Source organism: Besnoitia besnoiti, chromosome VIII, assembly GCF_002563875.1.
Source record: "Besnoitia besnoiti strain Bb-Ger1 chromosome VIII, whole genome shotgun sequence".
Classification (NCBI taxonomy): Eukaryota; Apicomplexa; class Conoidasida; order Eucoccidiorida; family Sarcocystidae; genus Besnoitia; species Besnoitia besnoiti.
The window spans coordinates 2,569,119-2,579,844 of NC_042363.1; the positions used below are offsets into that span (position 1 = coordinate 2,569,119).

The window sequence follows — 10,726 nt, forward strand, 5'->3', positions numbered from 1 at the left end:
ACGCAATGCCCTGCCGCTTGCCTCGCCGCTCTCACGCTCAAATCACCTATGAAGCAGTTGAAACGGAAAAATATCCGCACATATATACGTATATACATACATATGTAGCTCGACAGCTCGACATATGCTACGGTACTGTCGCGTGACGCGCGCAGCGTTGACGAAGACGCGAGCCAGAATTTTTAGCAGACGCCGCGACATGGAAAAACCCTGCTGAGTAGATTCTCTGCCAATCAGTCATCCCGAAATCCTCTATCATCCGTGTATCTCCTCATCCTTCTTTAATCTCCAAGAAAAAAACGATTCCCACATCTTCCAGGGCAGCTCGCCATTCGCCGCCACCACAGAGCGCCAAGCGCCAGCCCCTTCTCCCCCTCTATCCTCCAGTCTGCTTTTCCATCGTTTTCTCTCCTCGCCCTCGCTTGCCCGCGTCGATCTGCTATGCGTTCCGTTCTCTCTGACCCTCCACCTCGCGCCGTCTCCCTCTCATTCCCTTTTTCCAATTTTCTCTCTTCGGTTTCCGCTGCCTGAGCCGGCGAGTCGCCTGTCCCGCAGCCTCCACCGCGTCGGCCGCTCGCCACGCTTTCCTGCGCCCAGCGTGAGCCTCTTCTTCCTCGTCGCCTGCCGCTCGCCTGCGTCGCGCTGCCGCGGCTGCGGTTCGCTCTCTCGCGGGTTCTGTCTGCCGCGTGAGCCTCCCTCGTTCGCCGCGTCGACGGCCACCTCGCGCTTGCCGCGCTGGCTGCCCGCCGGGTCTGAAGCGTCGTCGCGCGACTCCGCTTCCTCTCCCGGCGGCGCGCCTCTGTGCCGAAAGAAGAGTCTCCTCCGCAGCTTCGCGGCGAGCTCCTCCGCAGCCGCCAGAGTTTTCACGTTCTCGCGCCGCGCCGCGTGGCTCGCCAGCCCTGCGTCAGACCGCGAGCGCGGGACGGGGGCCGCCTGTCGCGGCCGCGCAAAGAGCGGAAACCGGGAATGCCTCGCAGGTCTGTCCGCCCTGCCTCGCCAGCGCGAGGCGAGGTCTGCGAAGCGCGTCCAGCGAGCAGCCCAGGGCGCCGCGGCGAGTCCGCGGGGGAGGCGCCCCTCGCCAGCGCCCGGCGGCGACGAGGACGCGGCCTCGGAGCAGGCGCCGGCGTCGCTCACCGTCTCCTCCTGCACGCGAGGCCGCGCCCGCGCCGCCGCATCCCTCCCCTGCCCCCCTCCTGCCGCCGAGTAAGCCCGCGAATAAGCCCGCCGCCGCTCTTCGTGCGCGCGGTTCTCCGCCTGAACCTGCGCAGCCGCGCGCAGCTGCAGCCGCGCGACCTCGCGGCGAGAGAGACGCCCCAATCCCGTGAACGCCACTGTCATCAACTCGTTGCGCGCCACCTGCGAGAGAGGAAGACCCGAAAGAGAGACCGAGAGACAGAGGAGGGAGACGCTTCATGAAGTCCCAGTGCGCGAGGAGACAGACTGGAAACTGCAACGCAGGAGAAGCGAACTCCAGGCAAGAGAGACGCGACGGAAGCGACAGAAGAGCCACAGAGCACGGCTGCGCTGCCAGAAGGAGGGCAGACGCGGAGACCCGCGGAACGGAGGACGGCTCGGTGAGACACTCGCAAGCTCGAGTGGAAGAATACGAAGCATACTAGAATCTGCGGGAGAACGCTAGACGAGGGATCGAGGTATCGAGGTCAGCGCAGCGGTGGACGCGCGATTTTTGATAAAAAAAAAGAAAAAACTGAAGCAAACGCCGCACCAGGTGTCGCGTCATCCGCCGCAAAAACGTCATCACCTCCTCCAGGGAGGTGAGGCTCGCGAATTCTTCTTCGTGCATGCTGAAGATGGCGAGCGCGACTCGAAACAAAATTTTGTGGCCTTCCAAAGCGAGCGCGTCCCAGATCCGAAACGTCGTATAAATCTAAAAAAACAACACATATGAATGCTTCCAAACAGACATGAGACCTACTTAAGCACGGCACATGCCTGGAAAACGAGCAATGCTATATGCGAATGTAGAATTATATATATATATATATATACATACATCATTCTACGTAAGATTGTCTCCCTGAACGCTGCGACTTTCATTCTGCCGCGAAACGAAGAAGCTACACGGCGAAAGACGCCTTCACGTTCTGCACTCCGTTCGAAAAGACAGCAGACACACGCAGCGAAACTACTCAATCCGCTTCCTGCCCTGCGCGCACCTTGTACTGAGGAAGCGAATGGAGATATACCGACCACACTGCCAGAACGCGCCGACTCCATTTCCTAAACCCGCCTGTTTTATCATTGGCATTTTCGAAACCATCGCCGATATTGGGATGAGCCTTGGTTCGCCGACTTACCGGGAGAGAGCTGGAGTAGAGCGACAGAAACCACTCCGCGCACAGGCAATCGAGATCGACTTGCGTGCGCCTGAAGGAGCGACAAAACGCGAAAGAAACGAAGATAGTGCCTCAGAGAGGTGATCAGAGAAGCCCTAAAGCTCTACAGAAAGGGCGGTGTCAGCGTGACCCGCCCCCACTCTGACTCGAAGAATACACTGGAAGGTCCTGCAGGTAGAGGCACGCGGCCACCGAGCCGCAAGTGGATGTTAAAATGGACGAAAAGACGACAAAACAGCTGGAAAAGCCCGAAAAGAGGAAACCAACCGCTTTAAAGAGAAATACACACATGACACCGCACAGCCCACGACCACGCCTGTATTAGATATACATGCATATTCGCGTATATCGATATATATATATGTATCCCACTAACTATGTCTGCATTTACGGAACCTAGCGGGGAAGTTACTGCTCTCTCTCTCTATAGGTATACGTATATACATATGTCTGCGGGTCTGCAGGGGTTTCACAGGATCATGGGAGAGGCGCGGCCGCCTAGGAAGCGCCGAGGCAGGAGAGTCCGAGGCGAGGAGGAGGCGCTTTGTCTTGCTCAGGAGGTCTCCGCCTGATCTCACCTCAACGTCCGCACCACTCTGGGGAGTCTTTTTGCTAGGAGCATGTCCAGCACCTTCAGGTCGCGCCGCAAACCGTCCATCCCCGGCGTGTAGTAACTCTCAAGCGTCAGCCCTTTGCCGGGAACTTCCGAGTCAATCAGCTGAACGAGCGACCAAAAGGCGAGGTCCTCCGGCATGAAGAGCAGCAGCGTGGCTGCCAGAAAGTTCATCGATTGGCAGTAGTTCACCTTCGGCTTGTACGTGGCGAAAGCGTGGAGCACCCGCCGCAGATCTGCGATTCCTGCAGCTTCCGCGCCTGTGAACTGCACCACACAGGCAACAGCCGCGCAGAAAAAGTCCTCAAGCAGGAGACGCAAATAACGGCGACCTGCACGAGCCTCTCGCCACACGAAAGAATGGCAAAGGCACGCGGCAGAGAGCGTCAAAGACGACGAGAGACACACATGCAACAGTCGTTCGCTCCGCCTCGGGGGGCGTGTGGCGCGCGTCCCCGTTCCTCTGAAGGCATAGGGATCTCAACAGGCCTCCACCAGCTTCCGCTTTTCTTTCTGTCGCATGCGAGACTGCCTTCTCCATGTCTGACTGAGGCGCGTCTCTGGAAGGCGTTGTGCGTTCGATTCTGATGAGGCCGCCCGTGGAGGCCGAGACTCCCTTCCTCATGCGAGACCAGTGTGACAGGACTGCAGGCGAGCAACGCGAAAAGAGAATCTGATGGGGCGCGGGTGGACGCACTCGTTTGTTGCTTGGAAACGTGCGCCGGAGATCTAGCTCGATTTGCTCCGCGGCGTTCTTCGGCAGCGGCCTCTGCGTCAGTCTGAAGGGAGAGACGACCGCAGGAAGACGCGCGCATGTGACACACACATGCGAGATGCTTTTCGTTTCTGCCCCCGGCGCGCAGGAACAGACACGATAACTGAAGAGTCTGCATGCGCCACCAGAGCTGCCAGCGCCGAAGCACACAACGAAACGTCTTCTCTCCTCGCTTCTGTTCCGCTGAACCTGCCTGCGCCACCTCAAACCTCCCGCCACGGCCCTTCGCTAATACAAGCTCAGAAAGCCCCCTTTAGATGATCCACATAAAGTGCCCACACTCACAGAGAGACATTCGACAGACGAATACCTCAAATCAAACATACGCGCATATAAATATAAATACATAAATATAAATATATAAATAATATAAATATAGATACACATGTATTGAGGGAGAACCATGGGCTGACGCAGAGGTCCGCAAAGAAGGCAAATCGGCAGTCGACCGCGTAAAGACAGACGTTGATATATGAGGACGCGCAAGCGACATGCAAAGAACATGTTCCACCCCAGCTTGCCTGCCTGTCTGCTTGTTTAGGTGCTTTCCACTTGCGGGACAGGCCTACTCTTCAAAAAGGATCGGGCGCTGCTCCCGGAGCGCCCAGCTGCCTAGACACCGAGACCACACTTCTTGCCTGCGCAATAGTCCGCATGGACAAACGCCAGAGAGACCAGAAAAAACTGCATAGAGAAGACTGCGAACAGAGAGCGTCAAAAAAACCGCGAGAGAGCTCCGAGCGCGCACGAAGAACTCGCTCCTCCAGAAGGAACACCCCAAGCAGCCAGGGAACGACAAAGAGAGCCCCGGTCAGAAACGGGAAAAACAATTACACCCAAAAAAGCCTGAATGTGAACTGGCAGAAACGCCTTCAGGAAGCCACACGACGACAGCAACGTGGTGATCCCCAGCCCTCCGCCGACTAGCCTCCGCTGCGGCGTGAAGGAGAGAACGAATAAAGAAGCACTGAAGAAAAAGGGAGAGGCGAAAAACAGACGCTGGAAGAAAACAGACCTGCGCGTCCACCGCAGCCCCAGCCCCGTGACAAGAAGGGCCTTCAAAAGAGATTGAAGTGACGCACCTGAGCGAGTCCGGAACGCCACTGCGGACCAAGCGCTTCAGAGTCTGCCTGTCCGAGAGTGTCGGGTCACGCAGGACAAAGGCACTCCATCTGCGGAGAGACAATCGCAGAAAAAAACCAGAAGCTGAAAACTTTCGAGACGCACGACACGAAAAGCAAAGCCAAATCGACACAAGACGAGGTGTGACACACAGAGAGAAGAAGGAACGAGGCGCGAGCCACCACGCGGAAGTTCGGAGAATGAAGAGGAATAATCGAAGCAAGCAGACAACGAAAAAGAGAGATGACGTGAGATAAAGGCGTAACAAAGGACGTGACAAGAGGAAACAAAGCCAGACAGAGAAACACCCGGCCAGACCGGACACTTCGAGGAGACGGAGGCGGCGGACAGACACCCGCCACGCAAGAGAGAAGACCCTGAGAGCAAAACACTGGGGGTAACTCGGGGCGCACGAATCGACGAAAACACAAAAAACTCGAGAATCCCACAGCAGGGGCACGAGAGCGAAACCACAGGTGAGCCAAGGAACGACGACAAGCGAGACGCAACAGGGAGGCGGAGGCGGGGAGAAAGACAGCGGCAAGTTGACTCAAAAAGCAGAGGGTTTTGCTAGAGAAATCAACGGACAAGGGAGAGGTAGCCGCGCCAGGGGAGACATACAGCGCCACAAGGTCCTTCACGTGCGGGCCCCAGCGCTTGCGTTGCTTTACCGCACCTCTCATCTCTTGTGCGCGTTTCGGGTTGAATTTTGAGCGAGTATTCGCGAGCTGTGACTCCAAGTCGCTCGCTGTCACTGACGCGAAATCCGTAGCGATCGTATTCCTCAGCCGCCCCGTTCGCGGCGCCTTCCGTGGAGGCATCCAGCGAAAGCGGAGAGAGAGAAGAGTGAGAGGAACAGAAGGAAGACGACGACAGCAGCACGTCCGCGGCCGCCACATGCCTTCCCCCTGGGCTTTCCGCGCAGCCGCAGCGCTGCGACCCTAAACCTTGTTCAGCCCCCCCGTCGCCTCTCTGGCGCTCCAGCCCTTTCTTCTCCTTCGCGCCTTCACGCGGAGCACTCGCGCCGCCTTCTGCAGCTGCATCGTCAGCTGGAACGCCACGCACTGAAGTGCCTGTTTGCACGTCTTTCTGACCGCCTCCTGGCTGCGCGTCTTGGTCTCCGCGAAGCGCCGCGTCGCGCCTTATCTCCCCCGACGCCGCCCCTCTGTCGACCTGGCTTTCGGCGTTCGTCTCCGCGCTAACCGGCGTCTCCTGCGCAGGCTGTGAGTCTGCACGAGCCTCCTCGCCTCGCTCCTCCGCCCGCGTGTGGGAGGCAGAAGATGCCTCACGTCGACAGAGGCGAGTCTGCAGGCCCGCGCCTCCGCCTGCGCGCGGGTCGCTCGGCTCGCCTGAGGCCGAGGCGCTGCCGAAGGCGTCATCCTTTTGTTCGCAAGCCGCTTCGTCCACGCGCGCAGCTGGAAGCTGCGGCGAGAGAGACCTGTCTGAGGCGGACTCCTGCGGAAAAGCTGCGGGAACGCAGTAATCGCCGGGGGTGCCGAGGTGTCTGTTCAGCGCGTGCGAGCTCGCGCTGGGGAGGTGGGAAGCAGCGGTCGTGGCAGGCGCGGTGTCTCGCTTTTTGGACCAATGCCCGTCCCCCGTTGCCTCCCGCGTAGTTTCAGGCTCGGAGTCTCCTCCGGAGGCGTCTGCTTTTCGAGCGCACGCGGCCTCTTCGGCCTCGTCCCTGGCGCCCTCATCGTCAGGCTCTCCCCCCCCTTCTCGGGGCGGAGAGGACGGAAAAGAGACGGCGGATTCCAGCGAGAAAGCGAAGCGTTCGGAGCTGAAGAGACACCGCGACACCGCTGGAATGGTGTCTTGCGCACGTTCTTCGCCCGACATCGCGCGGTGCCTCCCGTCGTCCGCCGGCGGCCTCCACGGAAAGAGGAAGGAGGAAGACAGGAAAGGTGGCAGAAGTGGAAAAGAAGACGCGAGGCTTCCATGCGCTGGGTTCTGCGACCCCAGAGAAGCGCCGCACTCCTCAGCACTCCCCGACGCCGCGGAGGACGCCGCTGGAGACGCGGAAGAGGACGCTGGCGACACGGAAGCTGGCAGGGCGTCGCCTGCCGGGACTGGGATGCAGCCGCCGTCGCCTCGCGTTCCACCGGTGGCGCATCTCCGGCCTTCGGGCGCGTGTCCCTCCCCCGTTCTGTGCGACACGCCGAGGAAGGACGACATCTCGCGCCGGACCTCGGCAAGGTCTCAGCCGCTCTGACTCCGCGCGAGACGAACGCAGAGAGGGAGACGACGACCGCGAGACGCTGGGTGATGCACCTCTTCCATAGCCGGAGCGGAGGCGCACGAAGACAGCTACTCAGACTTAGTGAGGAGAGGAATCTCCTCTCGGTCTCCCGGCCGTGAAGAACAAACCATCCCTGAGCTGAACCCACAGAGGCGCGCAGTCCGCCTGGGCTAAACAGGAAGTCAGCGAAAGGACGCGCCCCTCTGCATACCGACCCCCAAACTGTTGTGTGAGGCGACGGCGAAGCGTACCGACGGCGAACGCCGCTGAGCAAACTGGAGACGCCGACGACGCGGGATGAACAGAGAAGAGACGAAATACAAGCGGGAGTGCAGAGGCAGATGAGTGAAGAGAGAGGACCGGAGAAAGCTCCTTTCTGATTCGATTCTTGGCCTTGCGTTCGAGGAGACGGGCGTCGCAAGGAGGTATGCGAACCCGTACGCAGAGAAGCAGAAAAACGCGTTGTAGGCATGCACACACCGCGGCGATCGGCGACTTGCCAAACGAAAGCTGTTCCCTGGTCTTCCCGCGCCCTCTCGAGCACCGGGAAGGGGCGAAATCGTGCAAAAAGCTTCGCGCAGCGCAACGAGAGAGCTGCCCCCTCGCCAGACGCCGGGGAATATCGCGGCTGCAGCTTGCCTCTGCGAACCGCACCGCCGCTGGGACTGACTGCAGCCGCAAGATATCTGAGCGCAGCGAATGCGCAGCCGAAGCATGTGCGGACTTAGGGCGACGGACGCTGCGCCGAAGAGGGCACCGGAGCTCGCGCGGAAAACGGAAACGCAAAGAGCGAGAGGGCGCCTTGCCGAAAGAAGCGCAGCCTGCGAGGCGCTGGAACGAACCCAGGGCTGATGGTCTGGCTGCTTACGCCTCAGATACCGGCGAAATGCCTCTGAGATGACGCTTGACTTTGGATATCCGCGCCGTCATGCGTGGCAGCACAGCAGCTGTACAGGAAACGCAGGCGACAACGAGAAAGGGAAGAAGGGACGTGCACACACACCGACTGGGTGCGGCCTTTTTCGATCCGAAAGGGAGCACGTAAATTCAGTTGGAAAGAGGCTGGGGGCGAGCAAACTGCATTTCAGGCCAACGAGATTGAACCTGCAGCATGCATGCTGAATTCACGGAAACAGACAGCCTGAAAATGGTGTGAGCGAGCCATGCAAGGAATTTGAAGACAACCTTGCACCGCAGCCGTTGGCTTCAATGCCGAAGAGAATCCAGAAAAGGTGCTTCGTCGTCTGGCGGCCAGGGGAAGAGAGGTTTTTGAGCGGAGGACCGGGGAGCCGACACATGCTCAGAGGAATCTGCGACCCGCCGTCGGCGCATGCAGGGAACGCTCAACTCACCAAAGATTCGCGTGGCAGCACCGTCGATTTTGTGCGCCATCTCTCCACTTTCCTGATTCGCTTCTGCGGTGCGGCAGCGTTCAGGAGCATGCAACGCTGCTGCCTATCTCGCGAGGCTTCTCCATGGAACGCCGCTCTACAATACGAAGTTATATACGTCGTCTGCGCGCGCGCGCGTTGAGGGCGAAGCTATGCGATCGCAGGGTGACTTGATAGAGTTTAGGGGTTCTTTGTTCGAGAAAAGGCCTTGTTTGTCTTGTATTTAAGCGCGTCACTTCACGCGCTCACGCGACAGCGCTTCTGGGCCTACTTTCCCCCCCCGTTTCCATGGAAAGCACACTTTCTGTCGCTGTCGCTCACCACGGGCTGGTGACTGGGCAGGCGTTACGGCCGGCGCTGGTTTCCATGGCGCGACAGATTCCTTCGAGGAAGGCCCCGCTAAGGAAGGATTCCTTAGCCATACAGATGCCCATGGTGACGTGGAAGAGACTCGCTTTCGGTGACTTCGTGGGTTGCCCTGGTCAACTAGGAGCTAGCGCGGAAGGCGCCAAGCACACAACCGGAAGATTATTCGCATCCCCGGAAGAAATGCCAAGAGGCCGCGCTGACATTCGCGGAACTACGCGAATACTGCTGTACACAGGGAACGCTCTCGGAGTAAACGATCGCCGTGAACCCTGCTCGAGTGCCAACACAGCTGAATCTAGATGCCTCGTGCCCTTCTCCCACGGGGTTCATATAGAGGCTCTACTCTGGACAGTGGTACCAATAGCCACACTGGCTTCCCCTGGCACAATCTTCGATTAGGCGGTTGAATCATCCACCTACGCACGACACATACCCTGCTTGCGCTTGACCAAGTGTTCCTTCATTCCTTGCACATAGCACGCGGAAAACTTGTGCCCGCCGTTTCAGATTGCAGTCCTCGAGAGGAGCTCTGTGTTGGGAACGATAGAGAGACTGCTAGACTTGCAAATTTGTCGCACTCGACGAAGAGTCGAGAAACACGTGTGGTCGCGGCACGCGGCGCATGACACTCGCCACAAATGCCGTCTAAAGTCGGTTGCTCACACGTTGCCCGCCTTGAGCAGCCGGTACGGAATACGTGGTGATGCAAGATGAGTCGCTATGATGGTACTCGCTGATTTCACGCTTGCTCGTTCAAGGTCACCTATCGAATACGAAACGTGACTGCCTTTCGCGCTGCACAGACTACGACACTCGGCACGACAACAACGCGTTTGCTCGACGGAGGTTCAGTCCCACGATGCCCTCCGATCCCAGAACAACAACCTGGTGCAACAAGACGCAGGCCGCATTCAGCCCTCTGATTCGGGTCCTTGCGCCAAGAGACTCCACACCCTGTGTTTGCGGGCACAAGTTAGGCCGCACACACTTGTTCGCCAGGTACCCAGGTAGCATCAGCGCAGGCGCGTTTCCATTCTCAACTTTTCGCCGCCTGCTGCGTCTACTGCGCGGCGCCAAGAGCAGCCGTTGTTGCGACGACCGCCGCGCGAATTGACGAGACAGCAAGGACGTACAGGGCACGTGAAATTCGTTCCGATGCGACTCACAAGGCAGGCCACGTGCACCATAACAGATGTCTCTGTGTCTGTCCGGTATCGGAATTGGACGAGGACGTCGCCGCTGGATCTGCGGAAGCGCATGAGTTCTGGACGCTGCAGACTTCCGCGCCGTGGACAGGCTACATTTCCGTGCGAAGCTATTGTGACTGTGGAAAACCGGACGAAACATAAGAGCCCTCCCTGTGTCCCCCTGGCTACACGCGCCTGCGGCAGTCTGTGTCGATGCGGCAGGAACGCATGCGCCGTGAGATCGAGATAGCGGCAGCTTGCCTAGCGCATGTTTGGCTTCGCTGTTCCGCGCCTTCTCCTTGTTGTTTCCTTCTTCAGCCGACTTTAAACGGGTGTACATTCGTTTGAAGCGTGTATTTTGTTGAGGAAAGGCGGAACCGCGTTTAGGACTTCGGATCGTCTTTCTAGGCGGGCTCGATGTACTGCGACGATCCAGGCCTGCTACAACTAACTAGTCGGGGTGCGGCTAGCATCGAGTAACACTACAAAACCGACCCCAAAAAATTATCCGGCTGCTGGCTTCTCTGGTGAGACCGGTCCTTTGTATGTGTGATCTCTGTCGCCCTTCACTCTCTGTTTGTCTCGTGGAAGGCCAGAAGGAGCGGAGAATTATGGTCCGGTACGCTGCGGCAAGAGTGTCTGGCTGGTTGGTTCCCCTCCGTGGCCTATTTCGCTG

At 58.8% G+C, this 10,726-nt stretch overlaps 1 protein-coding gene across 1 annotated transcript; it reads right to left on the reverse strand.

The window, feature by feature from the left end:
• Nucleotides 1–486: 486 nt before the first annotated feature.
• On the reverse strand, nucleotides 487–7,039 carry BESB_084880 (uncharacterized protein; the record flags this gene model as incomplete). Its single annotated transcript, XM_029366838.1, has 8 exons — nucleotides 487–1,356; nucleotides 1,727–1,888; nucleotides 2,319–2,388; nucleotides 2,936–3,230; nucleotides 3,664–3,749; nucleotides 4,315–4,383; nucleotides 4,828–4,917; nucleotides 5,544–7,039. The coding sequence occupies 8 exons, from the start codon at nucleotides 7,037–7,039 to the stop codon at nucleotides 487–489; spliced, it is 3,138 nt and encodes a 1,045-aa protein (XP_029217298.1).
• Nucleotides 7,040–10,726: the final 3,687 nt, after the last annotated feature.